A 27,167-nucleotide genomic window follows, 5' to 3' on the forward strand; every position below is an offset into this window, starting at 1 on the left:
CTTTTGAATTCTGGTGCTGGAGGAGACTCTTGAGAGTCCCATGGACTGCAAGAAGAACAAACCTCTCCATTCTGAAGCAAATCAGCCCTGAGTGCTCACTGGAAGGACAGATCCTGAAGCTGAGGCTCCAAGACTTTGGCCACCTCATGAGATGAAAAGACTCCCTGGAAAAGACCCTGATGTTGGGAGAGATTGAGGACACAAGGAGAAGGGGACGACAGAGGGCGAGATGGTGGGACAGTGTTTTTGAAGCTACCAGCAGGAGTTTGACCAAACTGCGGGAGGCAGTGGAAGACAGGTGTGCCTGGCGTGCTCCGGTCCAGGGGATCACGAAGAGTTGGACACGACTAAACAACTGAACAACAACAACAACATTATTACAAACCCTCCCCACCTCCTGCAAAAGCTCACTCAAAATTGAAAGGGAAGTGGTGAGGTATGACTAAACACTGAATCTGCTATTTTTCCAGGTATGAAATGGCTGTGCCAAAATAACTGGTATCAAGAAAAGCTCTATAAAACAAAGCTGTTTCCACAGAATTTACTGTTTTATTTTGACAGTCACATGAAAAAGCAGACACATGTCAGGTGTACCAATGGAGCCCTATGCAGCTCCAACCAAGGTGCCCGAAGGGACTGCCTGCCTCTCCACTCACATCACATGGCCTGGCTGCTCCCCCCTTCTGGGGCAAAGTGGGTGGCAACCAGCAAGAGGCCCTTCTCAGCTGTGTCCTCTGGCATCCCCTCCTCAGAGAAGCTTGCTCAGTACCTACGTTTCCATACATTTTTACATTCTTATGCTGATAATGCTTTTACTGTGTCCTTCATTTTACTTCATAATTTGCTTATTGCTGTTTCAATGTTTTGTGTGGCTTTTACTGTGGTGAGCCACCCTAGAAGAGCATATGCCAAGGGTGGTTATCTGGACAGCCTGGACAGCTCAGTTGGTTAGAGCATGGGGCTGATAACACCAAGGTTGTGGGTTCAATCCCTGTATGGGACAGCTGCATATGCCTACACCGCAGGAGGTTGGATTAGATGACCCTCAGGGTCCCTTCCAACGCTACAATTCCCTCAGTTCAGGGCCTGATTCTCTCTCTCTGTCTCTCTCTCTCTCTCTCACACACACACACACACACTCCAACAATGATTTCCCCACCACCACCATTTTTGTGGTGGTGGCGGTGGCAAAATAATAATGTAGACCCAGGGCTGGGGTGGGTGGAATCCAGCACCCTGATAAAGATGCAAATAATCCCCTTGCTGGTTCCAGGCCAGTCATTTGAGGGGGAAACGGCCCCTTTTCTTCAGCTAATCTGCCGGATCAGCCGTGGGCAGGGGGTGTGGTGTGTCTGAGGTTGGGTGGGGAGTGGGTGCACATGCCTTTGACCACAGACACTGCTGCCCTGCTGCCCCCAGAAGCTTGGCTCTGGGTGAAAGTGGCCCCTTGGCCAAAAAAGGCCAGACAGTTCTGAAGGACAGGACACATATGAAGAAAAAAATAATGATATTTCCATTTATTTCCACAACTGGAAACTCTCCTCACCAGCCACCGAAGTGGAAAGGGAAGTGGAACCACGGCCCACTGCAAGGGGCAAAAGCAGCAGGACCTGGGCTAGTGGGGAGAAAGCTGAGCTGACTCACACCAAAGGCAGCAAACTACTTACGGGAGAAACTCCCTCTCAGATCAATGGCTTTGCTCGCTTCCCATCTCCCAAGTCATGGGAGCCCTCTGCTCTAGCCACCTTCCGGGCAAAACAGGAAAACTCTTTGAGACTTAAGGTCAGCACATTGCTACAGTGGCTGCTAGTTTCGTATTCAGAAGGTCTGCCTGCGTGTGCTACCAGCCCCAGTATAGAGGTGTTAATTTTAGTTTATAAAACCCTGAACCACTTAGGAACAGGTTACCTTCAAGATCACCTTGCCCCCCCCCCCCCGCTATGCCTTAGGCCTGATTTGAACATTCAACAAATGGGAGTTGCTGGCAGTGCTCATTCTAAGGCATGAAGCTACCAACAACAGGGCTTTCACTGTGATCATGCCAGCTTTGTAGAACATGGCTCCACTGACAATTAGCCTTTTTCTATTTCAGATCCCTGCTGAAACCTTTTGTCAACTGACATATTATTTGTTATGCTTGTAGCACTGTTATAATGAAGGGGTTTTACACATTGTATTTATGATGATTTTTATGTATTTGTTACATATTTTGTTCACTGCTTAGATATTTTTTATGAACAAGTGGCCAATAAACTAGAATACAGTGGTACCTTGGTTTGCAAACTTAATCCGTTCTGGAAGTCTGTTCTTAAACCAAAGCGTTCTTAAACCAAGGTGTGCTTTCCCATAGCAGCGGGAAACTCAATTTACAAATGGAACACACTCAACAGGAAGCGAAGCATGTTCTTATTCCAAGGCAAAGTTCACAAACCTACTTCTGGGTTTGCAGCATTCTTAATCCAAGTTGTTCATAAACTAAGCTGTTCTTAAACCAAGGTACCACTGCATAAATAAATAGTTTTAGAGGATAGCACTACAGCAAAAAACAACAACAACAGATCTCTTGGTTGTAGCGAGTTGTGAAATAAAAAGTTGTCATCAAGGGAAAGGGGAGACCCAGCAATGTTAAGCGAGAACCAGCTGTCTCCCTTGTAATACTGCAAAGTCAGCTTAAAACAGATTTATTCAATGAAGTGCCCACACAAGATCAGAATCATCACGGGGTTGTGGGAATAATATTAAAGAGCTAATGTTCTCAGAGCTTGCGGTGTCAAAAATGCTATCTTTCCCCATGAAGTTGTGGCCTTGTTTCTTATTCCAATTTCGCCCCACGTTTCATGATTCTTCATCATCTTGCTGATTTCGTTTCTGTTAGGATAACCAAGAAAATGAAATTATATTGAATTCAATGCTACAACTATTTTCCAGAGGAGACAACACATTTCCCACTGCCTACATTCCCCGAGGGAGAGAAGAGGGCAGGAGAGCTGAAACAGATGGAAGGAGAGCAAAAGAGCCCTCTGCAGCCGAGCCCTTGGGCAAGAGCAAGCGGCCCCTTCCCCTGGCTGCCTGCCTGCCTGGGCAGGGAGGAAAAGGCTAAGGAAAAAAGGCGGTGGCTGAAGGAGGGAATGGCCTGTCCACTCTTGGTTCTGATCCTGCCCACCACCAGCATGTGGCCCCCAAAGGAGCACAGCTCTCTAGAGGGGTGGGGGGGGAGGTTTCCCATCCCCCTTCTAAAGCCACAGAGACAGGAGTATTTGGACACGTTACTTTTAAATGTTTTGCATAATTCAATATTAGCAATGCTCACTAAAATCTACATAATTCAAGAGAGGAGAATCAATTATCAGAAAGAACTAACATCAAAGGGCTTTTTAAAAAAGACTAAATAAAGACCTCTCTTTTAAAGCAGGGAACTGCAGGGGTACGGAACACTCATAATAATGACTTCCTGGTTAAGTGACATCACACTTGAAGCTCTTCCATGCTCAATCTAACACTCTCTTCTTCTTCTTCCTGAACTGATGGGTGCATCATTAAATGCACATGCTGTTTAGTGACCCACTCTCCCCACCCCCGCCACCCCCCACAGCATGTTCTGCAGGGACATAATGAATAGTTCAGTTGAGATTGCTAATGCATCAATGGGCTTGTCGGGTTAATCCAGCCGTTGCATGGAATGGCCTGTCCCAATTTTCATAATGTGACCTTAATAACAAAGGTCACTTTGTAACTCAGCTCCAGTCCTTTCAACTCTTATGAAAGCACTGGGGGGAAAAGATCAGCAGGGAAGCTTGCAGCTTTTTTGATAACCCCACAAGCTACCTTCACAAGCTTTGGAACTAAAGATTTCATGACACATCGGAGGCTTTTAAGCTAAACCCTGTGTTCTACCACTAAGAGATCTTCTGTAAAGCCTGAAGGCATGTCCTGTTATTAGATCAAGACTAGATTTAACAAGTGTACAGTACAAAATATACAACCTTAAGTAAATGGATGTTCTTTTGGAACAATACTTCAGATGGATAAATTTCTTTTGGATTAGCTAATATCCCCCCACCTCCACCTGCAACCACCAACGGCTGAACAACAAGAAAGCACTCAATGAAATGCTTTTGATAAGATTTCACTCAATGCTGTTGCCAATTGTTATTTAGCCTTTTCCTTCTGCCTGAGGAGTGATATGATTAACCTTGTTAGAATGGCAGGAAATTGACTGATTAAAAACGAAAACCTCAATGTCTTCCACTGTGTGATCAATATGCCTAATTTGCTGAGAAAAGCTGGAAACCAGTTACCAAATAGCCAGACTAGGCTTGCAGTCATTCTAAGCACAGAAGCACAAAGTAGTTTTTGAGACTTGAAAGTAGTTTGAGGAAAACTTAAGCATAGGGTTGCCATACGTCCAGGAATTCCCAGACATGTCCTCTTTGGGGGATCCTACATGCCCACCCGGGGAGAATTTTACATTTTAAAGCAAATGTCTTGGATTTGGGTTTTTTTTTAAAAAAAAGAAGTGTGTGGGCAGCTCTGGTTCAGGCTCAGGCATAAGCAGCTTGGGCTTGGCAGTGGCGAAGGGGCTATCAGGCGATTGCCCTTGAAATATGGCAACCCTACTTAAGCATAAACACACCTACATTCTCCCAACTTGCCCCTGGAAAGACAGCTTATGAATGGGTTTTTGGGGAAACAATCAAATTATATTCCCATATTATCTCCCTTGAAGACGCAAAAGTAGGTGAAGCCTCCTTCAAATCACATTCACCTCTAAGGAAAATCTAAAGTGTTTCTCTAATGTGATTAAGTAATATAGTTTCTACTTTTTTATTTGCAGCCATGAAGTAACAATGCTGTACAAGGGGAGAAAGTGGTGGGGAAGAGTAAAAAGTTTTTAACCTCATAAAAACAAAAACAACAGGAGAAATGTCATTTTCAGCATCTCAGTCTGTATCAGACCAAAAACAACTCCCTGTAATATGTATTTGAAGTATCTCAAGGGCTGTCACATGGAAGAGGGAACAAGCTTGTTTTCTCCTGCCCATGGCTTCAAGTTACAAGGAAGGAGATTCCGACTCAACATCAGGAAGAACTTTCTGACAGTAAGAGCTGTTTGACAGTGGAACGGTCTCCCTCTGGAGATCGTGGATTCTCCTTCCTTGGAGCTTTTTAAACAGCGGCTGGATAGCCATATGTCTTGGGAGCTTTAGCTGAAATTCTTGCATTGCAGGGAGTTGGACTAGATGCCCCTTGGGGTCCCTTCCAACTCTATGATTCTATGTTTTGTTTTACTTATTTACTTGATTTTATCTTTAATTTTATTCTGTGAACCACCCTGAGATCTTATGATGAAGGGCGGTATAGAAATCTAATAAACAAACAAACAAACAAAAATAGCCCTCGCTTTTTTGCTGCTGCATCACACTGCTGACCCAGGTTAAGCTTGTGTTCTACTAAGACCCCCAGATCCTTTTCACGTGTACTACTGGCGATCCAGGTGTCCCACATCTAAAAATTCAGGACTATCCAAATAAATAGATTGGCAATAGTCATGGAATTCTCCGTCACTATATGAAACAATGGCCACAAGGATTAGACAGTTTCAAAAAAGGAACTGACAGATACAAAGAGGTTAAGTCTGTCAACTGTTTTTAGACATTGTAGTAAACAGAACCTCCAGATACTGAGACATATACTTAAGGCTGGAGACAATCAAGAGGGGAGGGCTGTCACTTTCAAACTACGCTTGTGACCTTGCAAAGGCCTCCAGCCAGACACAGGAGGAAACAGAGTGCTGGATGTGATGGGCTTGACTCTGTCCAGCAAGGCCCTCCTTATGGAAGGAAATGTGCCTTTGCAGCAGCTTAATGAACACCACTTCAGAACTGTTGCTCTGAAATGTAGCCTTAATATATTCATAATCATTTAAGTAGGCATTTAAAGACTCCATTCCTGGCTACAAAAAAGCCAGCAAATTGTGGGTACTAAATATGTATCCCTTTATTGAAATGGGCTACTAAAACCTATATGACTCCTATATACAAAGATGGTATATAGTGACTAAATATTTGCATTTGTCATTTTGCCTGATCATCATGGTGTTTTTTAAAAAAAGTTTGGAAACACTGGATAGCACAATTCAGTTAAAAGTGCTGGAGAGACAAAAAGAAAGTCTGTCCAGAGCTTAGGATCTACTTTTGGATTGTGAACCTAAAATTTAAAATGTCAGGGCACCCAACATCACTGCAGCAACTGGGTTGGAGAAGTTACGCTTGCCAAAATTCTTCCCTCTACACAAAATGACTCTTGTCCCTTATTACACCAAGCAACCAGTACTAAAAAGACCAGGAAAGGCAGAATCTAAATGAAAACAGAGAGACCCTGTAAGAGTTTACCAAATATATGATGAAATATAAAAATTCACCTAGAAACTGAGATACCTTATTGGTCCAAATATAAGCCACACTTTTTCCCCAAATTCGGGCTGTGAAAAGTTAAAGTGCGGCTTTTATTTGTGACCTTACCACATGCCCCCCCCCCCCGAGAGCAGCCCGGGAGTGCGTGGCAGTGGCGCACAGCCCGCCTGCCCACTACTCCCAAGCCTCCCCCGGAGCCGGCTTGGGGAGGTTGTGCCTGGAATGCCAGGAGGCGGGCAAATAAGCCTTGAATTTTAAAGGTGTGGCTTATTTGCGCGTGCGTCTTATATTCGGGCCAATACAGTGCTGTAAAAAATAAAAGAGCTGAAAACAATTTTGATTGAGTCTCACATCACTTGATCACTGAGCACCATGTGGAAATTAGTCTACAAATAACCTCAAACAAATCGACCTCCACCAACAAAACCATTGTATTATCTAATATGAGAAGCTTTACAAGAGTCTGTCCTCCCAGCTCACCAGGTGGGAAGAAGACCAACATGAGAAATAAAATGACACATTCAGATGTGAACTAACCTCTGAACCAAATAAGTGCCTGTTTGCAGTTACCTTGGAAACTTAAAGATATGCTCCTCAGTTAGGAAACTTACTTACCAGTTTGAGCAGGTCAATTAATTTGTGAACATCTTCCCCAGTGGAAAGGTCTACAAAATCTTTGGGCAGCCTGTAGCTGAGATACGGGCTAGGCTGAACAGTAAGGCTGCTGTTTGTACAACGGAATGATGGATAGTCCTAATAAGGGGAGGCAATAAGCAAGAGATGTCAATTTGAAATCACCATTGTGTGTACCTAATTAGCGCAGTATATTTCAAATAATTGACCCCCCCCAAAAAAAAAAAGCCTCAAAAGGATCACATTGGGAAGGATCACTCACTTGGTATTTCTACTTTATCAATGGCTTTTTAATACACATTTTAAATTGTATTTTCCAAATGTACATTGTATTAGGAAAAAGCCTCAAAATATTGTAGAAGAGTTAGACATTTCTGAAGGACAAAAACAACTGACTTTCCAGGAGGGCCACTGGAAAACTGGAGTTCACTGAGGTGGCCTGCTGGCAGGTTCTATTACATAAATGCTCTGTTGCCCTTTGTTTGGCAAGCTGGGTGAAGGTGGTCTTGGCCTAGGGGCCTTCAGTTGCCCCTTTTTGCTATTAGTGGGAATCAGTACTCTTGCTACATAAGCTCTCAAATACTGATAAAATAAAATGGAACTGGAAATATCAACAGTTCAGTTAGAAGACCCGATATTATAAAAGAAGCATCCACTAAGAAACAGAAGACTGTTAAATGTACAGTGAGAATGTTCATGCATAAAGGTGATGCTTGAAGACTAATGTTACACGTAGAGGCTTTTGTTTTGCCTGGAAAGTGCAAAAAAGCTCAGGGTGACGAGCAACTTGAAAAGCAGAGCTGTCACCAGGAAGGCTTTCTTCAGATTAATCTTGCCTTTCATTTCCAGCTCCCTTCTTCAAGTCCAGAACACCAGGGTATATATGCAGAAGTTCAAAAAGGAAATTTATGAAAGATACTCCCTCACAACTCCAGCTGCTCAAAATGTAGCAGTGGGAATGAAAGATCAAGGGCCCATTTTATTTGGCTGGAAGTGAACCTACTAAATTGTGAATGAAGAAGAGGCAAAAAAAGATCAGCTTCATTTGCAAGGATTTTTTTTTTAAATGTAGGTAGACACACAGATATAACACACTAACAATACTTGGACCTTTAGGTTTTGTATGTGCATGCACCCCATTAATTGACACCCTTACTGCTGAGTAGACATCAGAATACAAATAGATTTCCATTTCTTGGATACCAAGGGAAGTGGGCCAGTAGTCCCATCAGCCCCCTTCATGGATCACTGCCTTGCCGTGGCGAAGGGGCTAGAATAACTTGGAGAAGCTATGAGCTATGCCGTGCAGGGCCACCCAAAATGGACAGGTCATAGTGGAGAGTTTTGACCAAACGTGATCCACCTGGAGGAGCAACCGGCAAGCCACTCCAGTATCCCTGCCAAGAAAACTCCATGGACAAAGACAACAGGCATATAAAGTTATGACGCTGGAAGATGAGCCCCTCAGATCGGAAGAAGTCCAACATGGTACTGAGGAAGAGCGGAGGACAAGTATAAGTAGATTCAGAGCTTTTGAAGCGGCTGGGCCAAAGCCGAAAGGTTGCTCAGTTGCGGATATGCCTGGAAGCAAAAGGAAAGTCCAATGCTGTAAAGAAAAATATTGCATAGGAACCTGGAATGTAAGAACCATGAACCTGGGTAAGTTGGATGTGGTCAAAAATGAGATGGCAAGAATAAATATTGACATCCTGGGCATCAGTGAACTAAAATAGACAGGAATGGGCGAATTCAGTTCGGATGACCATCATATCTACTACTGCGGGCAAGAATCCCGTAAAAGAAATGTAGGGGTCAGATGGGATTACCATGAGGAATTATAAAATATACCTCAAGCCATCGTGTCCACGATGAAGACATTGTGTTGACTGGGTTTGATATATTGACAATAATTTCTGATTAAATCCCATAAGATTCTACATTCATGCCCTTTTCATGCCCTTTTGACTCTACTGCCCATTTCTCTCTCCTCATGTCACGTACGCAGCAGTTGCTTCGCCAGGCAGGCGTCCTGGGCCATAAAGATATTGGGCAGGCTCCTTTGAAGTAGTTTCTTATATATTAATCTTAGGATGTTAATCTTAGGGCCAGGAAACAGGTTTCACATTAAGGTGACAATGGTCACTGTCCTCCTGGCCATCCTCCTTATCATGTGTACTGATTGTTTATGTCCTCCGGGGTTGCTGTATTCGCTCCTTTGTAGTATTCATTCATTTACCCCAAAAGTATGCATGGATAACTAGTGTTTATAGTTTAACTTTGTCCCCACTTGAGGTTTGTTTGAATGCTCAGAAGAAATCTGATTGGTTCTTACGAACACTCTGTAAAAAGCTTTTTTGTGAATAAAAACGGCCTGGGCAAGGGGGCTGGAGATCGGACAAGCACAGAGAGACACGATTATACGCACCCTTCCCAGAGTCTTGCTGGTTCAAGCCTCTGTGTGTATTCTTATTAATCAGAGTTCAATCCTTCCTTTGCAAACGCAACAAGAAATGGAGTGGCCCTCATAGTCAACAAAAGAGTGGCGAAAGCTGTACTGGGATGCAATCTCAAAAATGATAGAATGATCTCGATACGAATCCAAGGCAGACCTTTTAACATCACAGTAATCCAAGTTTATGCACCAACCACTGGTGCTGAAGAAACTGAAATTGACCAGTTCTATGAAGACTTACAACACCTTATAGAAGTGACACCAAAGAAGGATGTTCTTCTCATTATAGGGGATTGGAATGCTAAAGTAGGGAATCAAGAGATAAAAGGAACAACTGGCAAGTTTGGCCTTGGGGATCAAAACGAAGCAGGGCAAAGGCTAATAGAGTTCTGTCAAGAGAACAAGCTGGTCATCACAAACACGCTTTTCCAACAACACAAGAGACGACTCTACACATGGACATCACCAGATGGGCAACATCGAAATCAGATTGATTATATTCTCTGTAGCCAAAGATGGAGAAGCTCTATACAGTCAGCAAAAACAAGACCTGGAGCTGACTGTGGCTCAGATCATCAGCGTCTTATAGCAAAATTCAAGCTTAAACTGAAGAAAGTAGGAAAAACCACTGGGCCGGTAAGATACAATCCCTTATGAATACACAGTGGAAGTGAGGAACAGGTTTAAGGATTTAGATTTGGTGGACAGGGTGCCTGAAGAACTATGGATGGAGGCTCGCAACATTATACAGGAGGCAGCAATGAAAACCATCCCAATGAAAAGGAAATGCAAGAAAGCAAAGTGGCTGTCCAACGAGGCCTTACAAATAGCGGGGGAGAGAAGGCAAGCAAAAAGGGAGGGAGATAGTGAAAGATACAGGAAATTGAATGCAGATTTCCAAAAAATAGCAAGGAGAGACAAGAAGGCCTTCTTAAATGAGCAATGCAAAGAAATAGAGGAAAACAATAGAATGGGAAAAACCAGAGATCTGTTCAAAAAAATTGGAGATATGAAACGAACATTTCGTACAAAGATTACCATAATAAAGGACAAAAGTGGTAAGGCCCTAACAGAAGCAGAAGACATCAAGAAGAGGTGGCAAGAATACACAGAGGAATTATACCAGAAAGATAGGGATGGTTCGTATATCCCAGGTAGTGGGGTTGCTGACCTTGAGCCAGGCATCCTGGAGAGTGAAGTCAAATGGGCCTTAGAAAGCACACTGCTAATAACAAGGCCAGTGGAAGTGATGATATTCCAGCTGAACTATTTAAAATTTTAAAAGAAGATGCTGTTAAGGTGCTACACTCAATATGCCAGCAAGTTTGGAAAACTCAGCAGTGGCCAGAGGATTGGAGAAGATCAGTCTACATCCCAATCCCAAAGAAGGGCAGTGCCAAAGAATGCTCCAACTACCGCACAATTGCACTCATTTCACACGCTAGCAAGGTTATGCTTAAAATTCTACAAGGAAGGCTCAAGCAGTATGTGGACCGAGAACTCCCAGAAGTGCAAGCTGGATTTAGAAGAGGCAGAGGAACCAGAGACCAAATTGCAAACATGCGCTGGATTATGGAGAAAGCTAGAGAGTTCCAGAAAGACATCTACTTCTGTTTTTTTAAAAATAATATTTATTACTTTTGAACCTTACAAAAAGAAAAAGAGATGAGAAAAGACGAAGAGAAAAGGCAAAAAAGAAAAAAAAGAAGAAAAAGATACAGTACAATATATAAACAATACAAAACACAACCTTAACACATTAAAATAAACAAAACAAAACAAAAAAACATAAATCATGCCATTTCAATACCCTATCTTTCATTCCCTTGTTTCATCGACCTCCTCTCACCTCCCTTTTTGTATTCTACTTCTATTAATTGTTTCAGCAATTCCTTTCCATCTTTCTCTATTTTTTGTCATATAACTATATCAATATATTTTTAACCTTATTTTCCATTTATACCATAATACTTAATTATGCTTAACTCCTTATAACATTTCTACTAAAGCCATATAATTCCATTCCAACATTTTTCTAACACTCATTAATTTTACAATATTTCTATAAATAAACTTTGAACTTTTTTCCAATCTTCTTCCACCATCTCTTCTCCCTGGTCTCGGATTCTGCCAGTCATTTCCATCAATTCCATATAGTCCATCAACCTGGTGATCTTCTGTCCGAGGCTCTTAACTCTGTTCCAAGTCCCTTCTGCAGATCTTCTTCATATTTATACATGCACTTTACTTTGTCTTCTGCTTCATTGACTATGCAAAAGCCTTTGACTGTGCCGACCACAGCAAACTATGGCAAGTTCTTAAAAAAATGGGAGTGCCTGATCACCTCATCTCTCTCCTGAGAAATCTCTATGTGAGACAAGAAACTACAGTTAGAACTGGATATGGAACAACTGATTGCTTCAAAATTGGGAAAGGAGTACGACAAGGCTGTATATTGTCTCCCTGCTTATTTAACTTATATGCAGAATTCATCATGCGAAAGGCTGGGCTGGATGAATCCCTAGCCAGAATTAAGATTGCCAGAAGAAATATCAAGAACCTCAGATACGCAGATGACACAACCTTGATGGCAGAAAGTGAGAAGGAATTAAAGAAACTTTTAATGAGGGTGAAAGAGGAGAGCGCAAAATATGGTCTGAAGCTCAACATCAAAAAAACGAAGATCATGGCCACTGGTCCCATCACCTCCTGGCAAATAGAAGGGGAAGAAATGGAGGCAGTGAGAGATTTTACTTTCTTGGGCTCCATGATCACTGCAGATGGTGACAGCAGCCATGAAATTAAAAGACGCCTGCTTCTTGGGAGAAAAGCAATGACAAACCTAGACAGCATCTTAAAAAGCAGAGATATCACCTTGCTGACAAAGGTCCGTAGAGTTAAAGCTATGGTTTTCCCAGTGGTGATGTATGGAAGTGAGAGCTGGACCATAAGGAAGGCTGATCGCCGAAGAATTGATGCTTTTGAATTATGGTCTGGAGAAGACTCTGAGTGCTCACTGGAAGGACAGATCCTGAAGCTGAGACTCCAAGACTTTGGCCACCTCATGAGATGAAAAGACTCCCTGGAAAAGAACCTGATGTTGGGAGAGATGGAGGGCCCAAGGAGAAGGGACAGAGGACGAGATGGTTGGATAGTGCTCTCAAAGCTACCAGCATGAGTTTGACCAAACTGCGGGAGGCAGTGGAAGACAGGAGTGCCTGGTGTGCTCTGGTCCATGGGGTCACGAAGAGGCGGACACGACTAAACGACTAAACAACAACAACAGTCCCATCAGCGCATACACCTGGAACTGGTAATGCAGCAAGATGGCCCTGCCAGAGGATGCTTGCGGATAGATTTTTGAAAAGCAAACCTATGAGCAGAAAAGCAAACCTATGAGCAGAAAACAGACTCTGCCCAGCAGCACTTATTATCTCTGCGGTTCAAAATCAATGGAAAGTCCATGTATTCATTTAAACAAGACACAATAGCTTCCATAGTTGTATGAACAGAGCATAATGAATCCTTGCATCCAGGTACATATACAGAAGCCAGGAAGACCTGCTTAATTATATTTCCAGTCACATTCCATGTGTTCCCCCCCCATCTGTTACCTGTTCCATGGCTCCACCTTCACTCTCGTCATCTTTCAAACCATTTCCAGATCTCAGCTCCTCCCACATAAATAGTAGAGAATCTGTTACCTCGCCAAATGGATTAAAATCAATTAACCACACTCTACCCTGCAGAAGAAAAATGGTAGAAGCAAAATATAAATCTATTTATATAGGACAACATGAAGAAAGCCTTTTAAATGGAATGTTGACCCACATGCTTTCACTAATTTTCATGTGGGGTTCAGTTCATTAACACAATGGCTATCTGATCTGGTGGGGTGGAAGCAAGGCTGGTTAAGGAGGTCAGGAAACCACACATTAACAATTAAAACATATGTGGAGGTTGACTTATGGAAGATTGACCTATTGGTGTCTATGAGCCATGACAGCTAAATAGCATCTGGATAGCAGGTGCTAATACCAAACAATGAGGGGTGGCTGCTACCTGTGAGCCAGGCTTATTAAGAGAACTTCCACAGGGATGCCTTCCAAACGTTGTGGACTTCAACTCCTATCATGACTGACCATTTAGTATGCTGGCAGAGGCGAATGGGAGCTGCAGGCCACAAAATCCTGAGGGCACTACCCTGGCTGCCCCTGTTCTTAAAGTATCTGACTGGACACTGCTGGAGGCAGAATATTGTGGCTTCAGCCTGATCTAGCAAGACAATTCTTGCCTATATCACAAAATGGCAAGCCACTGTCTTTTGCAGTCTTTCCATGCATGCATGTACTAGACGTGAAAGGGTGCTGTCACTTAAATAAATCAGGCAAAGTCCACATTTTGGATCCCTGCTGTACTGGTAAAACAAGATAAAGCTAACCCACAAACTGAAACTAACATGAGGACAAATAAAAGAGGATGTGGCTCTCCTTTATTACATACACAGCCCAACAAGACAACAACCCATCATACAGCCACACAGATTGACCTTGACACAACAACTCCTCCTGCCCCTCACACATGCAAACGAATCTCACTGCAGTCAGCTGAAAGCAAGCAATCACAGGCCCCAACCTCTCTTAAGCCAAAGAAAACAAATACATGAATAGAAAGAAAGCCTACCCATGGGATGCTGACACAAAAACCTCACACTTTCACCATGCAGACTACTGCCTGCTTCTCCCTCCGCTCTCTCTATCCCCCCCCCCCGCCTTATACTGTATACAACATTAAAGTCTCACATCAAACATAACTGATCAATAGAAAGGACTTTATAATATGAAAGTAGAGACAATGTTCGTACTATTGTAACCCAAGAAAATCCTTAATAAAAACAATTTAAAGAAAAGATAAAAACCAATTTGGTCACAAAAAGAATCAGCGGCTAGCAAATTTTGACCCTTTGGTGTGAAAGGTCTAGTCTTAAGCTTGATGAAGTGCAAAGTGTTAAAACAGCTGCATGCAGTTTGCCCCTCTAAACCATTCTAGAGGCTTTGGCAGGAATATTTCTACATCATTTAGAACGTGGGTAGGCAGGCAGGCCACTCTTCCCCGTGTTCATGACTATGCCAAAGTTTTGCCAGCACACATCATTTAAACTTATCTCTGCTGCCACAACAGATTTCTTCCTTTTAAATGAAAACTGGGATGCTCAGGATTCTAAGGGGCGGAAGCCACACAAAATAGCATCACTCCGTGCACAGTTATGACTGTCTATTCAGGCAGATGGAAGCTCCAGTATCAAAGATCACTTACAGAGAAGTTCTACAGTTCCAACCACAATGTTTCTCCAATTCCTATCCGTACCTTCCTTTGGAACATTCCTTTGGTGGCCTTGAACGATTGCCAATACTTCAGAACAAACAAACAAGGTTCAGCAAGATTGCCCAGCTGAGAGTGCTAAACAGCTCAGACTCACTGGAACAACTCTGGGGTTGAGGCAAATGTCAAAAATGCTTTTAAATGTTTTAAAATGTTTTAAAATAGTTTTTAATTTGTGGCATTTTAAATTACAGTTTTATGGTCTGGTTTTTGCTATGGGGGTGAATTTAAACGATTAGTTGGGGTTGGGGATTAGTTTAATTTTCAGTATAACTGCGAATTGTGTTTTGTTTTGGGGTTTTTTAAAAATTAGTTTCTATCGTTTTATTTAGTTTGTATTTGGTCCCTGGAAAAGACCCTGATGTTGGGCAGGAAGGATAACAACAGGAAGATTTAAAGAAGGAACTATTGGAAACTCAAGTAGTAGAAACATAAGATGATTAGAACCCCACTGAACTTGAAGCATGGGAAGCCCCCCCCCCAAAAAAATTATGATTTGGCAGAATATTTGGACTATATGATATGTATTTGTATAATTTGGAATACTTAATGTGATTTGATTGGATTGTTAAAATGGAAAATTTAATAAAAATTATTTTTTTAAAAAAGAAGGAAAAGACCCTGATGTTGGGAAAGATTGAGGGCAGAAGGAGAAGGGGATGACAGAGGACGAGATGGTGGGACAGTGTTCTCAAAGGTACGAACATGAGTTTGACCAAACTGCGGGAAGCAGTGGAAGACAGGAAGGCCTGGCGTGCTCTGGTCCAGGGGATCACGAAAAGTCTGACATGACTAAACAACATCAATAAATTTGGTTCTTGAAGGGAGAGGGTCAGGGCTGCCTAGAAGTGGGCCCCAGCCAACAGAATGACTGGGGCAGGTTTCACGTGGGGTGGGATGCACTGGGACACCTGATCTCAGTGATCACGAATAAGAGGAGTTATGCCAGGACCAGACCATGTCATTACCGAGGAGGCAGGTTTAGTTGTTGTCTGAGGACTATCCCTGCCTCCGGGTCTGGTCTTGACCAGAAGGATACTGGAATCAGCAAGGGAGACCCACATGACCCGAAGGTGCTGCTGTGCAATGCCAGGTCAATGATTCACAAGACCACTGCCATCCATGACTTTATCGTGGATGGAGGACTTGACATGACATGTGTAACAGAGATTTGGTTGAATGAAGCAGATGGGCCTGTTCTTGCCACTGCATGTCCACCAGGTTTCTCTTCTGCACAGGACATGTGGGTGGGAAGGGGGGTTTGCAGTGATTTTTAGGAAGTCATTAGCTTACACCAGGCATCCTATTGGGAAGTCCCAGTTTTCTTAGTGCTGATTCTGGAAGTTGGGCAATAGGGGCAGTCAGGATTCCTTTTGGTGTACCAACCTCCACGCTGCACAAAGGATTCCCTGGCCAAGCTGCTTCAGGTCATGACATGTTCTCCTGGAGGGCGAGGGCAGGAGAGTGCTAGAGTCCTGTCTAGTCAAGTTGCATGGGATCAATTCCAATCTGTTACCTCTGAGGATGTGGACAGGCTGCTTGGACGAGTGAAACCAACCACCTGTCTCCTTGATCCTTGCCCATCCTGGCCCATAAAAGCAAGCTGGGAAGTACTGGGTGATGGACTCTGTGGGGTGGTGAATGCATCCCTCTGTGAGGGAGCCTTCCCAGACCCACTAAAAGAGGGGGGGTTGGGCTGAAAGTTCATCAGTATGCGAATGATACCCAGCTCAACCTCTCATTTAAATCAGAACCAGTGACGGCTCTGAAGGTCCTGAGTGAGTGTCTGGAGGTGGTTGGAGAATAGATGGCGGCTAAAAGATTGAGGTTGAATCCTGACAAGACAGAAGTCCTGTTTTCGGGGGATGGGGCGGGCAGGTGTAGGGGACTCCCTGGTCCTCAAGGGGGTAACTGTGCCCTTGAAGGACCAGGTGCACAGCCCAGGAGTCATTTTGGACTCACAGCTGTCAATGGAGGCACACGTCAATTCTGTGTCTACCAGCTCAGTCCGGTACGCAGGCTGAGACCTTACGTGCCCACAGACTGTCTCACCAGAGTGGTGCATGCTCTAGTTATCTCCTGCTTGGACTACTGCAATGTGCTCTACGTGGGGCCACCTTTGAAGGTGACCCAGAAACTACCACTAATCCAGAATGCTGCAGCTAGACTGGTAACTGGGAGTGGCCACTGAGACCATATAACACCGGTCCTGAAAACCAACATTGGCTCCCAGTACATTTCCGAGCACAATTCAAAGTGTTGGTGCTGACCTTTAAAACCCTAAATGGCCTTGGCCCAGTATACCTGAAGGAGCGTCTCCACCCCCATCGTTCAGCCCGGACACTGAGGTCCAGCGCCAAGGCCTTCTAGCGGTTCCCTCCCTGCGAGTAGCCAAGTTACAGGGAATCAGGCAGAGGGCCTTCTTGGTGGTGGCACCCACCCTGTGGAATGCCCTCCCATCAGATGTCAAGGAAATAAACAACTATCTGACTTTTAGAAGACATCTGAAGGCAACCCTGTTTAGGGAAGTTTTTAATGTTTGATGTTTTATTGTGTTTTTTTATTTTCTGTTGGGAGCCGCCCAGAGTGGCTGAGGAAGATAAATTATATTTTTATTTTTATCATCATCATCACCTAGCAATATGAGCCTGGTGGGCCAGACCCGGCCCGCAGCCCGTAGTTTGAAGGCTTGTTATTCCGGCCTGTGGACCCTGCCACCCGCTTGGTCAGTCCCCACGCACTGAGCTAAATCGGCACGGTGTTTCCTTGAGAAGAAGCTGTGGCGCCTCGCCACAAAGGGACTGACTTCCACAATGCTGCTGCGGCTTCACATTGGCAGCAGGAAACTCCTGCAGCCAATCCAAAGCCACGGACGCCTCTGGACGGGGGGCGACGCTGCCATCATCACAAGAACCCAGCCGGCCAAGCAGCAAATATGGCTCCCCAGCGCAAGGAATTTCTTCTTGATCCAGCATGTCCCCCAAAAGGCTCCCCTGGTAACGCACAAGCAGATAAGGGTGACTTATTTGGAAGATGCTGGATTTTCATTCCCTTCCTTTTCCTTTCCTTTCCGCACCAGGATTCTTGGGGAAGGGAGGAGGAGGAGGAGAAGGATCAAGTCTGGGCAAACCACACTGAGCTCAAGCCATCTGCAAAGTGGGTCTGACCTGACACGGATCAGCAGCCAGGCTGGGAAGATGGGCGGGCGCAGGGGTGGGTGCTGTGCAGTGCCAGCAAGAGACTGAGCTCTCGGGGAGCTGAAATGGACACGATCCCACTCTGTTTCACCTCTGGCTGCCTTATAGACTTCCCCACCCACTAACACCTAATTGTCCAGCCTGCTTGTGGACGCTATGAAGCGGGCCAAGCGGGGGTGGAAAGCAACAAGCAGAGGGAAGGGGTAAGTAGACTTGCTCAGTGAGGAGTGGGCCCACCTCCATTTGCCTTGCTGCCTTGCCTGGGGCCCCCAATCGCCAGAAAACCAGGTCAGGAAGCGGGGGTGGTGAGGTGGGGGAGATTCAAGGGCGGGGCGGGGGAATCCTTTTGCAGTCAGCTGCATGCCCATGCTATAGGACAGGTGGCCATGCCCTGGAAAGGAAGTGAGGGGGAGGCGTGCGCAGACAAGGCAGTGATGGTCAGATCCAGCCCATCCAAGGAGGTGCTGCCCTCTACGCAAGCTCACCTTGTTCCTCCGCACATGCTGATGGTGCAAATATATTCTGCATGGGCAAGAATGCTGTATTTGTCGACTGCGCCTTCCAGAGGAGGGGTGGTCCTGCATTTGCCCCCGCAGTGAGTCATGAGGATGGGCGACACACAGACAGGCTGCACCATGGGGATCGGGGGTAGGGAAACGTGCGCGGGCAGGCTAGCGCATGGGCATTTGGGGTTGGAGGACAGGTGTGCAAGCTGGGGGTGGTGGATGGGGGTGAGGGAGACGTGTATGAGCTGGGTTGTGGGGATGGGGGCATGGAAGGCCTGCATGTAGCCTGGGCTAAGGGGGTGAGGGAGATCCATGTGTAGGCTGGGTTGTAGGGACGAGGATTAGTGATACTGACCATCTCATTAGCCAAAAGCAGGCCCATACTTCCCATTGAAATACTTATAAGTTTATGTTGATTAAAATCGTTCTTCATTTTAAATATTGTATTATTTTTCCTGTTTTTTGTGCACTACAAATAAAATATGTGCAGTGTGCATAGAAATTCATTCATGTTTTTTTCAAATTATAGTCCAGCCCCCAACAGTGTCTGAGGGACAGTGAACCGGCCCCGTTTAAAAAGTTTGGGGATCCCTGTACTGGACAAACACACAGACACAGAGACACAAACAGAAACAAGCACGCACACACTTTAGAACAGGCATAGACAAACTCGGCCCTCCAGTTGTTTTGGTACTACAACTCCCATCATACCTCACCACTGGTCCTGTTAGCTAGGGATGATGGGAGTTGTAGTCCCAAAACATCTGGAGGGCCAAGTTTGCCTATGCCTGCTTTAGAGAGCCAGGCTTACCAGAACATTTATCTAGCTCAGCATCCCTCCAGTAGCCAACCAGATTTTCACATGAAGCACAAACATGACATGAGGACCATAGGCCTCTCCTGCTGCTGTCCCCTGCAGAGCCATGATGCCCAGATCCTGAAAGCAGCTCAGCGATCATGCCTAGTAGCCATTAATAGTCTGGAGATGCAGTTGACAATATTTTATTTTTTAAAAGGCCCCCAAAGCCATACCATGTGTTTTGCACATTAGGCTGTTTCATATCTCCTGCTTATCCTTTTATTTTGCCATTGGATCCAGTAAGGTCCCAACCTACTGCTCAAAACACTTAATTACTGGGCAGCTTCCAGCATTGTGAAACCACAAGTGTAACTCTCAGAAGACAGGCTCTCTGAGCAAATGACAATTCTCACACTCCCAAGGTATACCCAAGTAACAGATACGGATACTATTTTGTTTTACATGAATACATCACACATTACTTAATGCCATATTGATTTTAAGCATGAGAAAGAAGCTACTGCCCACTCCCATAGAAGATGGACTTGCCCTGCCATTACAGACATATACAACATGTGGAATTTGACCACATTTAATTATATAGCAAGTCAGCATTATAGATCGCATGTTGATAGAAAACTGGTCCACCAAAATCCATGGTTAATGTGAAATGTGAACTTTTTAGCCGCTGCAGCAAAGGCTCCAGCATCGTCCCACGAGTAAAGAACCATTGCTAGCAGTCCCCTGTGGTGCTTTGAGACAGAGGCAGGTGCCAGTGGTGTAGATCCTGTGAGAGGGATTGGACCCATCACCTATACCAGACTGGAGCTGGCATATAAAAAAATAAAGAGAAATTTGCCTGCCCCATCTTCCGTTCTGGCAGGTATGGGCCAGGAGGGCTTTCAATGCCGTAGTTGGATGCTTGGAAATGTTGAAGTGCAGGATAGAATGGCTGACTATGGTTATGCAGACCTGCCAATATTGTCTCCATCCCCAAATAGGGCACCAGCAAATCTTAACAAGGTATTACAGAGAAGGATGGAGTAGAGCTTGTGTTTTAGAATTTAACAAACAGCCATTCATTCCCTTGCAGAAACAAACTGCAATTTCTACATTCATATGTTGAAAACCCACATTTCCAGGCAGTAATGGTATTAAAGACTGCAAAATCACTCCAATTCAGTGGTGACTGGAACCAGGTTTCTGCTTAAGATATATACCAAAAATTCTACAATATTGATTGTTTCAAGAAAAAATGAAAAATCCCACTGGGAACTCACAGAACCAGTGTGCCTGAAGAACACTTGGATATGTACTATTCATGCTTATTGATGGGTACCCTCCATAAGATCATGGCAACTGTTTTATTACTGTACACTATCACTTTTTTTTTTTTTTTGGAAAAGCAGAATAAAATACTGCTTTGCCAAGGAGACCATACTCAAAAATTTACACAGAATAAAAATAATAAAGCATTACAAACCAAAAAGTTGACTTACCATGCTGTCCCTGTAGATATCAAACACAACTAGAAAGATTAAAGAAGGAAAAAGAAAAGGGGAGGGGAGGGAAAGAGAAGAGAAGAGAAGAGGAGAGAAGAGGAGAGAAGAGGAGAGAAGAGGAGAAGAGGCAAGATTAATAGGTTTATTAAGCAAAACCTGAAAACCACTTCAAATTTTTTGCTTTTAGGCCTTCTTAGAACTGAAGGTGCTCTTATTATGTCACACTGAAACAAACATGGATTCTTCTGGTGCTGTGAAAGGGTAAGTGAGATGTGTTGGGCCAAGCAGGAGGAGGGCACACTCCGCCTCTTCCCATGAACTTCATCCTTCCCAGAAAACTAGGACTAGGAGTTTCATGGAGGCTCCCTAGGCAGTTTAAAAACCTGGTTCTCCAGGGTTCAAAAAATGTTTGGGGAGCTTTGACAAGCTTCAGGTCTTTGGCGTCTAGAAGTGGGAAAGCAGTTGGAATGCCAACATGGGGCAGAGCTAGTGCACTCATCCCCAGAACCAAACCTCCTCGCCTGCCTTAAGTGTTTGCGTTGATCAAGAACATAACACCTGAAAAAGGATTCAGATGAGTCTGGAAAGTTTTAGGCAGATTTATGGGTGATAAGATTCTTATTAGTTATGGAGGTTTAAGGGAAATAACTCAAATGGGACTTCCCAGTAGAGTCTGCATAACTCTTAAGGCTGCAACACTACGCAGGCTTAACTGAGAGTAAAACCCATTGAAATCAGTGGGAGTTAAATGGGCTTAGGCTGTAAGTGCTCAAATACACTGTCCTCAGCTGGATTTGGGAAGGCTTAAATTTCTCTGTAGTAGTAGCACATGTGAACTTATGATCATCTGGTTACTGACACATCTGCTACATAAGTAAAGGGCTTCCTTTCATTCTTTGTCAAAGCAGGGTAGCTCAGCACAGGAAACTGCTTCAGGGCATTGACATTCTTGACCCTCCAAGTATTTCCTCTGAAGCATTATCAAGGAATTTTGTTCCCAAAACAGGGAGTCATGTAGTCAATTTTTTGGATATCTGAAAAAGTCTAAGTGACTGAAGTCAGACCACGCTCTCTTGCGTAGCCCATGAAATTACAACTCTTTGTAAACTGTTGTGCTTGCCAGTCCAATAACTCTGGATATTTTAAAGGTCAGTCAAGGCAGCCAGAGGTTCTCTTAGAACCTCCTGTTTAGACATATTGGAATGCAATTCTCATCATATCCCACAGCTTTAGTGATTGAAAGTAAAGATTATTACTTGTTGCAAACACTACTATGTAGAACAGCCTCCCTCAACTTAACCAACCAACAAACCACGCTGGATTGAGTGTGGATTATTTTCCCTGTATTTTTATAGTATGGTTGCTTAAAATGGATTTATGTATTTTACAGATACCTATGACACGTGTAGGGACGCGGGTGGCACTGTGGGTTAAACCACAGAGCCTAGGACTTGCCGATCAGAAGGTCGGCGGTTCGAATCCCCGCAACGGGGTGAGCTCCTGTTGCTCGGTCCCTGCTCCTGCCAACCTAGCAGTTCAAAAGCACGAAGTGCAAGTAGATAAACAGGTAGCGCTCCGGCGGGAAGGTAAACGGCGTTTCCGTGCACTGCTCTGGTTTCCCCAGAAGCTGTTTAGTCATGATGGCCACATGACCTGGAAAAAACTGTCTGTGGAAGCGGACAAACCCCAGCTCCCTCAGCCTTTAAAGTGAGATGAGCGCTGCAACCCCAGAGTCGTTCGCAACTGGACCTAACGGTCAGCAGTCCCTTTACCTTTATGACATGTGTGCTGCCTTGAGAGGCTTGTTTTGCACCAAAGTATGGTTAAAATTAGCATTTCTGTACACACATTCTCCAACATCACAGGGTTCCGCTTGTATAGTTTTCTAAATTCAAAAATCAATTCCAAATTAAGTGATTAAAATATCACTACTTTTCTTTAGTGAAGAGTATCAAATTTTCAGCCTTAGTTTGGATTTAATGAAATAGCATTCATTACAGCTGAAGAACAAATGAGACATCTCCATTCAAGAAAGACAGAAACACTTCTGTCATTAAACAACTTTACCTCATAAAAACTGAATAAAATAATCTAGGGCTATAAATTTCACTCTGACAAACTGCATGAGCACATGGGAGAAGAACCTGTACAATGTGAAACAAGCAAAGTCTATAGAGCTTCTTGGGAAACTTCTCACATGGCAAATGAAGCAAACCAAATTTCAATAAAAAGCAACTTCAGATATGTAAATGGCTGCAGGTAGAACTTTAAAAGATACCTCTGGGTGCACGTAGAATTCTGCTTCCACCTCACAGGTGTTCCTAGCTTTAAATAAAACTTTTTAGCTCCAAAAAAGCACCAGTTCCTTTCTAATATTAGCTCAAAGAATACTTACAGTCTTCATCAAAAAACTTATACTGGATGTGTTTCTTGAAAAACTCTTGTGTAAGTCTACAGATCTCTTCTTTTTGTTTTGAGATGTGCTCATAGTATTGAGTGTAGTCTCGCTGAGATATACCTGTCAGGAGAATTACATCAGTCATCCATAGCTCATGTATGATTCAACTAGAAAGCAAAGCTGTCTGAAATACGCTTGCTGTGATGCTTCTTTCACAGACAAAAAACAAAAGAATGCTCGCTGTCTGGTCATTCTCTGTGCTAATATAATAATTCAGAAAGGCCTCTGACAGACCCTTTGAAAACAAATTCCATGGGATGCAATCGACCATGTTAGCTGGTTTTCTTAAATAATCTTTTTTTATGAAGCAATAAAATATGGCATTTGGAACTATTGCTAAAATAAAATAAAATGATTGTGTATTTTGTACTGTGACTTCCTCAGAGTTACTTGGATTCCAGCATGATTTCAAAACTATTTTACAAAAACAGAAAATATTTTAATAAGATAGTGGTACCAAAGCAGAGGCGATTGTTATGCTATATAACTTGACCCCCTGAACAGCAGTCCAGCAAAGTAGTGAAATAAACTGAGCTAGTCCTAATCCTTGGCAGACAAAATCTCCTTCTGGGACACTAGCTGTGAAAGCCCACCCAACAGAAATCTCCACAGTTCAAATGCACTGAACTAAACAACAGGTGGTGCTAATGCGGAATTATTTGTGCCCCACCCTTTCTCCAAGGAGCTCATTTCAAGCCTAACAACAGCTGCATGGGCTTGGTTAGGATGCAGAGACACTGATGGGACCAGGGACTTGCATAACTAAGCCTAACAAGCTAGCCACAGTACTGCCCTGGAGGGAGTGGCTAGCTGGCTGGCCCAGTTGTTTCCCCCTTACTTTCGCCAGTTGCCAAGGAAAGGGGAACCTGTACTCCCCGCAAACCAAGAGTTCTTGTTGGACTGTGGCTCCTATAATTACTGACCACTGCCCATGCTAGCAGGGGCCCATGGGAACCGGTGGTCCAACATTTGGAGGGCCACAGGCTCCCCATCCCTGATGTACACAATCTCTCTTTACTTGAGAAATATTGGGCTGCAGCACTTGAAGGGAGATGGGAAGGGTTTCTCCCAATATTCTCTGTACCTTGCACCTTGTACCTAAGAAGGAATTTTGCTCTCCATATTATCTGCACCAAGCTTATCTCTGCAATTGTGGTCAGGCAGTTAGCAAACAGTGGCTGTTTGCTAACTCTGGCAGGTCAAGAGTCCATTTCCTGCCTTGCCAGCTAGCAAGAAATTGCAGCTGTTTGCAAATCTAACCAGCCTGCTAAAGAGGCCGTTTCCTGCCGTGCTTTTCCTGCCTAGTAATGCAAAGATAAGAAAGACGTGTATAAGCAAAAGGGGAAGTGCTTAGCTAGCAGAAAGACACGTATAAGGAATGTTTAGCAAGCAGTATAGATGTGTTTAGCAAGCAATATAGATGTGCCATATAAGGGAATAAGTTGAACATTTGCCAGCTGATTGGGGAAATTTGAGGAAGGAATGGGAGGGGGAAAATGCTCAAAAGGTATAAGAAGGCTTGCTGAAGTGTATTGCTTTACAGCCAGTTTTCAGGAGCTATCCTGCTGGTTGTCTCTGTGCACAGATTGTCTCTGTGCACAGATTTCAATAAACTCTTTTTCTCCAAAGAAGATTTTGCTTTCCTGGTACTTTTGTTCCCTCCAAGGTCCGGGGATGGCGAGGCTGATGGATCCCTAGGTAAATAAGGCTTCACACTTGCTCTAAACCAGTCCAGGAAATCATTTAAATGAAATGAAGAGCTACACCTGTTGCAGAGAGACAACATTCAGTTCTTTGCGGCAGCAGCTGCATGAGTCACCTGGAAATTACTGTTATTTATCCTAGGCATCCTGAACTGCAAAGCTGAACTAGAGTCAGTCTACCAGAATGTCTCGAAGTGGACAGCTCAGTCAGTAGAGCAGGACACTCTTAATCTCAGGGTCGTGGGTTCAAGATTCCTGCACAGCAGGGGGTCGACCAGATGGTGCTTGTGGTCCCTTCCAACTCTACAATTCTATGAACACTCTGGACAAGGTAGTACTCTCTGTCTTTTACTCACTAATAATAGACACAAAAACATACATACCGTATTTTTCGCCCCATTAGACGCACCGCCCCATAGGACGCACCTAGTTTTTATCGGGGGGGGGGGAATAAAGAAAAAAACATTATTCCCCCCCCCCAGGCACAGGGCTGGCGCGGGGGAAGCCCGGGCTTCCCTCGACCCCAGCCCCCAGAACAGCCTGCTATCCGCAAGCCTAGGGAGCCACGCCGTCTCCCCAGGCTTGCGGAGAGCTGTGTGAAGCCCGGGCACACTCTTCAGCGTGCCCCAGGCTTCAGAATGCAGGCAGCTCTGCGCAACCCTTCGGAGCCCAGCACGAAGTCCCGCCGGGCTCCAAAGGGTCTCGCAGAGCTGAGCGACCCCCAGGAGCGCAGGCAGCTCTGCACGACCCTTCGGTGACCGGCGCGACTTTGAGCCAGTCTCCCAAGGGTTGCGCAGAGCTTCCTGAAGCCTGCATTTGCCTCATAGGACGCACACACATTTCCCCTTCATTTTTGGAGGGGAAAAGGTGCGTCCTATAGGGCGAAAAATACGGTAACTCATATTCATATGGCTCAGATAATGCAGGACTAAAACAACTGTCACCATCTTCTACTAGCATCATATACCATTATTTGATATTACAGAAAGTGATGTACAGTGGTACCTTGGAAGTCGAACATAATCAGTTCCAGAAGTCCGTTCGACTTCCAAAATGTTTGGAAACCAAGGCACGGCTTCCGATTGGCTGCAGGAGCCAATTGGAAGCTGCGGAAGCTGCGTTGGACATTCGGGTTCCAAAGAACGTTTGCAAACCAGAACGCTCACTTCTGGGTTTGTGGCGTTTGGGAGCCAAAGGCATTCATCAACCAAGGTACAACTGTATTGTTGATTTGTATCTTTGCTTGTTTCACTGTAATACTTTGTTGTGAACTACCTGCAATACAACGTCTATTGAAAAGCAGCTCATGTATCAAGTGACTCTCACTATGATCAATTAGGAGCAGCAACAACCAACAAAATAGGAATTGTAGCCAGATCAAACCATATATTCTTGCATAAAAAAGGCACGACACCCACTGTGAAAACACGTAAATGTGAGTCTTAAAAACAGCAGAGAAGAGCCATAACTCACAAGCTCACCTATAAGCTTGTTTTCCTTCACAAAGCATCTGAATTCTGCCCCAGGAATCAATTCACACCATTTTCGGAGTACAAGCTATAGCAGAAAAACAAAATCATTAAAAAATCTTGATAACTATCAATTAGCAAAAAAACACACTCTCAACATCAGCAGTAATTAAGACATTTGTAGTCACTGGAAGAAAGAAGACTGTCTTTGTATGCACAATTATCTCTGCAAAGAAGCCAAGGAGTTGAAATGCTGCCCAAGTGAGATTTTTGACACATTTCTTTATCTGTGAGAATCACTTAACTAATATGCAAATCTTTCTTTGGCCTCCATTAAGAAGGTAAGATTTGACTTGCAGGGACCAGCCAAAGGTCCATCTAATTCAGCGTTCAGTAACAGCCAGCCAGATAATGCCAAAAGTTCACAAACAAGGCCCAAAGGTGACACCCCAATTGTTCCCAGCAGCTGCTTTTCTGATGAATAGCAAGGCCAACATAAACGAGCATTTTTGCAGGAGGCGTTTCTGCACTCCCTCCTTGCCCCCCTCTAGGAACAAACATCTGCCAAACCCCCCCCCCCCACAAACCCTTTATAAAAAGTTCAAACTCTGCCAAAGCAACAAGAGTCAATTACTTAAACAGAGAGAATTCAT

The 27,167-nt window shown here is 44.2% G+C and overlaps 2 protein-coding genes across 6 annotated transcripts in view; both read right to left on the minus strand.

Annotated features, from left to right (window-relative positions):
- Window positions 1–27,167, minus strand: part of DHTKD1 (dehydrogenase E1 and transketolase domain containing 1) — a 171,960-nt gene that overhangs the window by 26,624 nt on the left and 118,169 nt on the right. The window lies entirely within an intron of this gene.
- The window catches only part of CDC123 (cell division cycle 123), a 45,074-nt gene continuing 18,436 nt past the window's right edge, over window positions 530–27,167 (minus strand). For 2 of the 5 annotated variants that reach the window (XM_083701634.1, XM_083701635.1), the window contains exons 9-13: window positions 26,527–26,602; window positions 20,882–20,910; window positions 13,113–13,241; window positions 7,029–7,166; window positions 530–2,868 (exon numbers count right to left, since the gene is read on the minus strand). In XM_083701634.1, the coding sequence (XP_083557760.1) occupies window positions 2,836–2,868; window positions 7,029–7,166; window positions 13,113–13,241; window positions 20,882–20,910; window positions 26,527–26,602 (405 nt within the window). In that variant the 3' untranslated portion in view covers window positions 530–2,835. Of the gene's footprint in view, window positions 2,869–7,028; window positions 7,167–13,112; window positions 13,242–20,881; window positions 20,911–23,279; window positions 23,403–26,526; window positions 26,603–27,167 lie in introns of all 5 variants that reach the window. The other 3 variants (XM_083701636.1, XM_083701633.1, XM_083701632.1) reach the window with 2 other exon arrangements.

This window comes from Podarcis gaigeae (assembly GCF_964106915.1).
Source record: "Podarcis gaigeae genome assembly, chromosome: 10".
Classification (NCBI taxonomy): Eukaryota; Metazoa; Chordata; class Lepidosauria; order Squamata; family Lacertidae; genus Podarcis; species Podarcis gaigeae.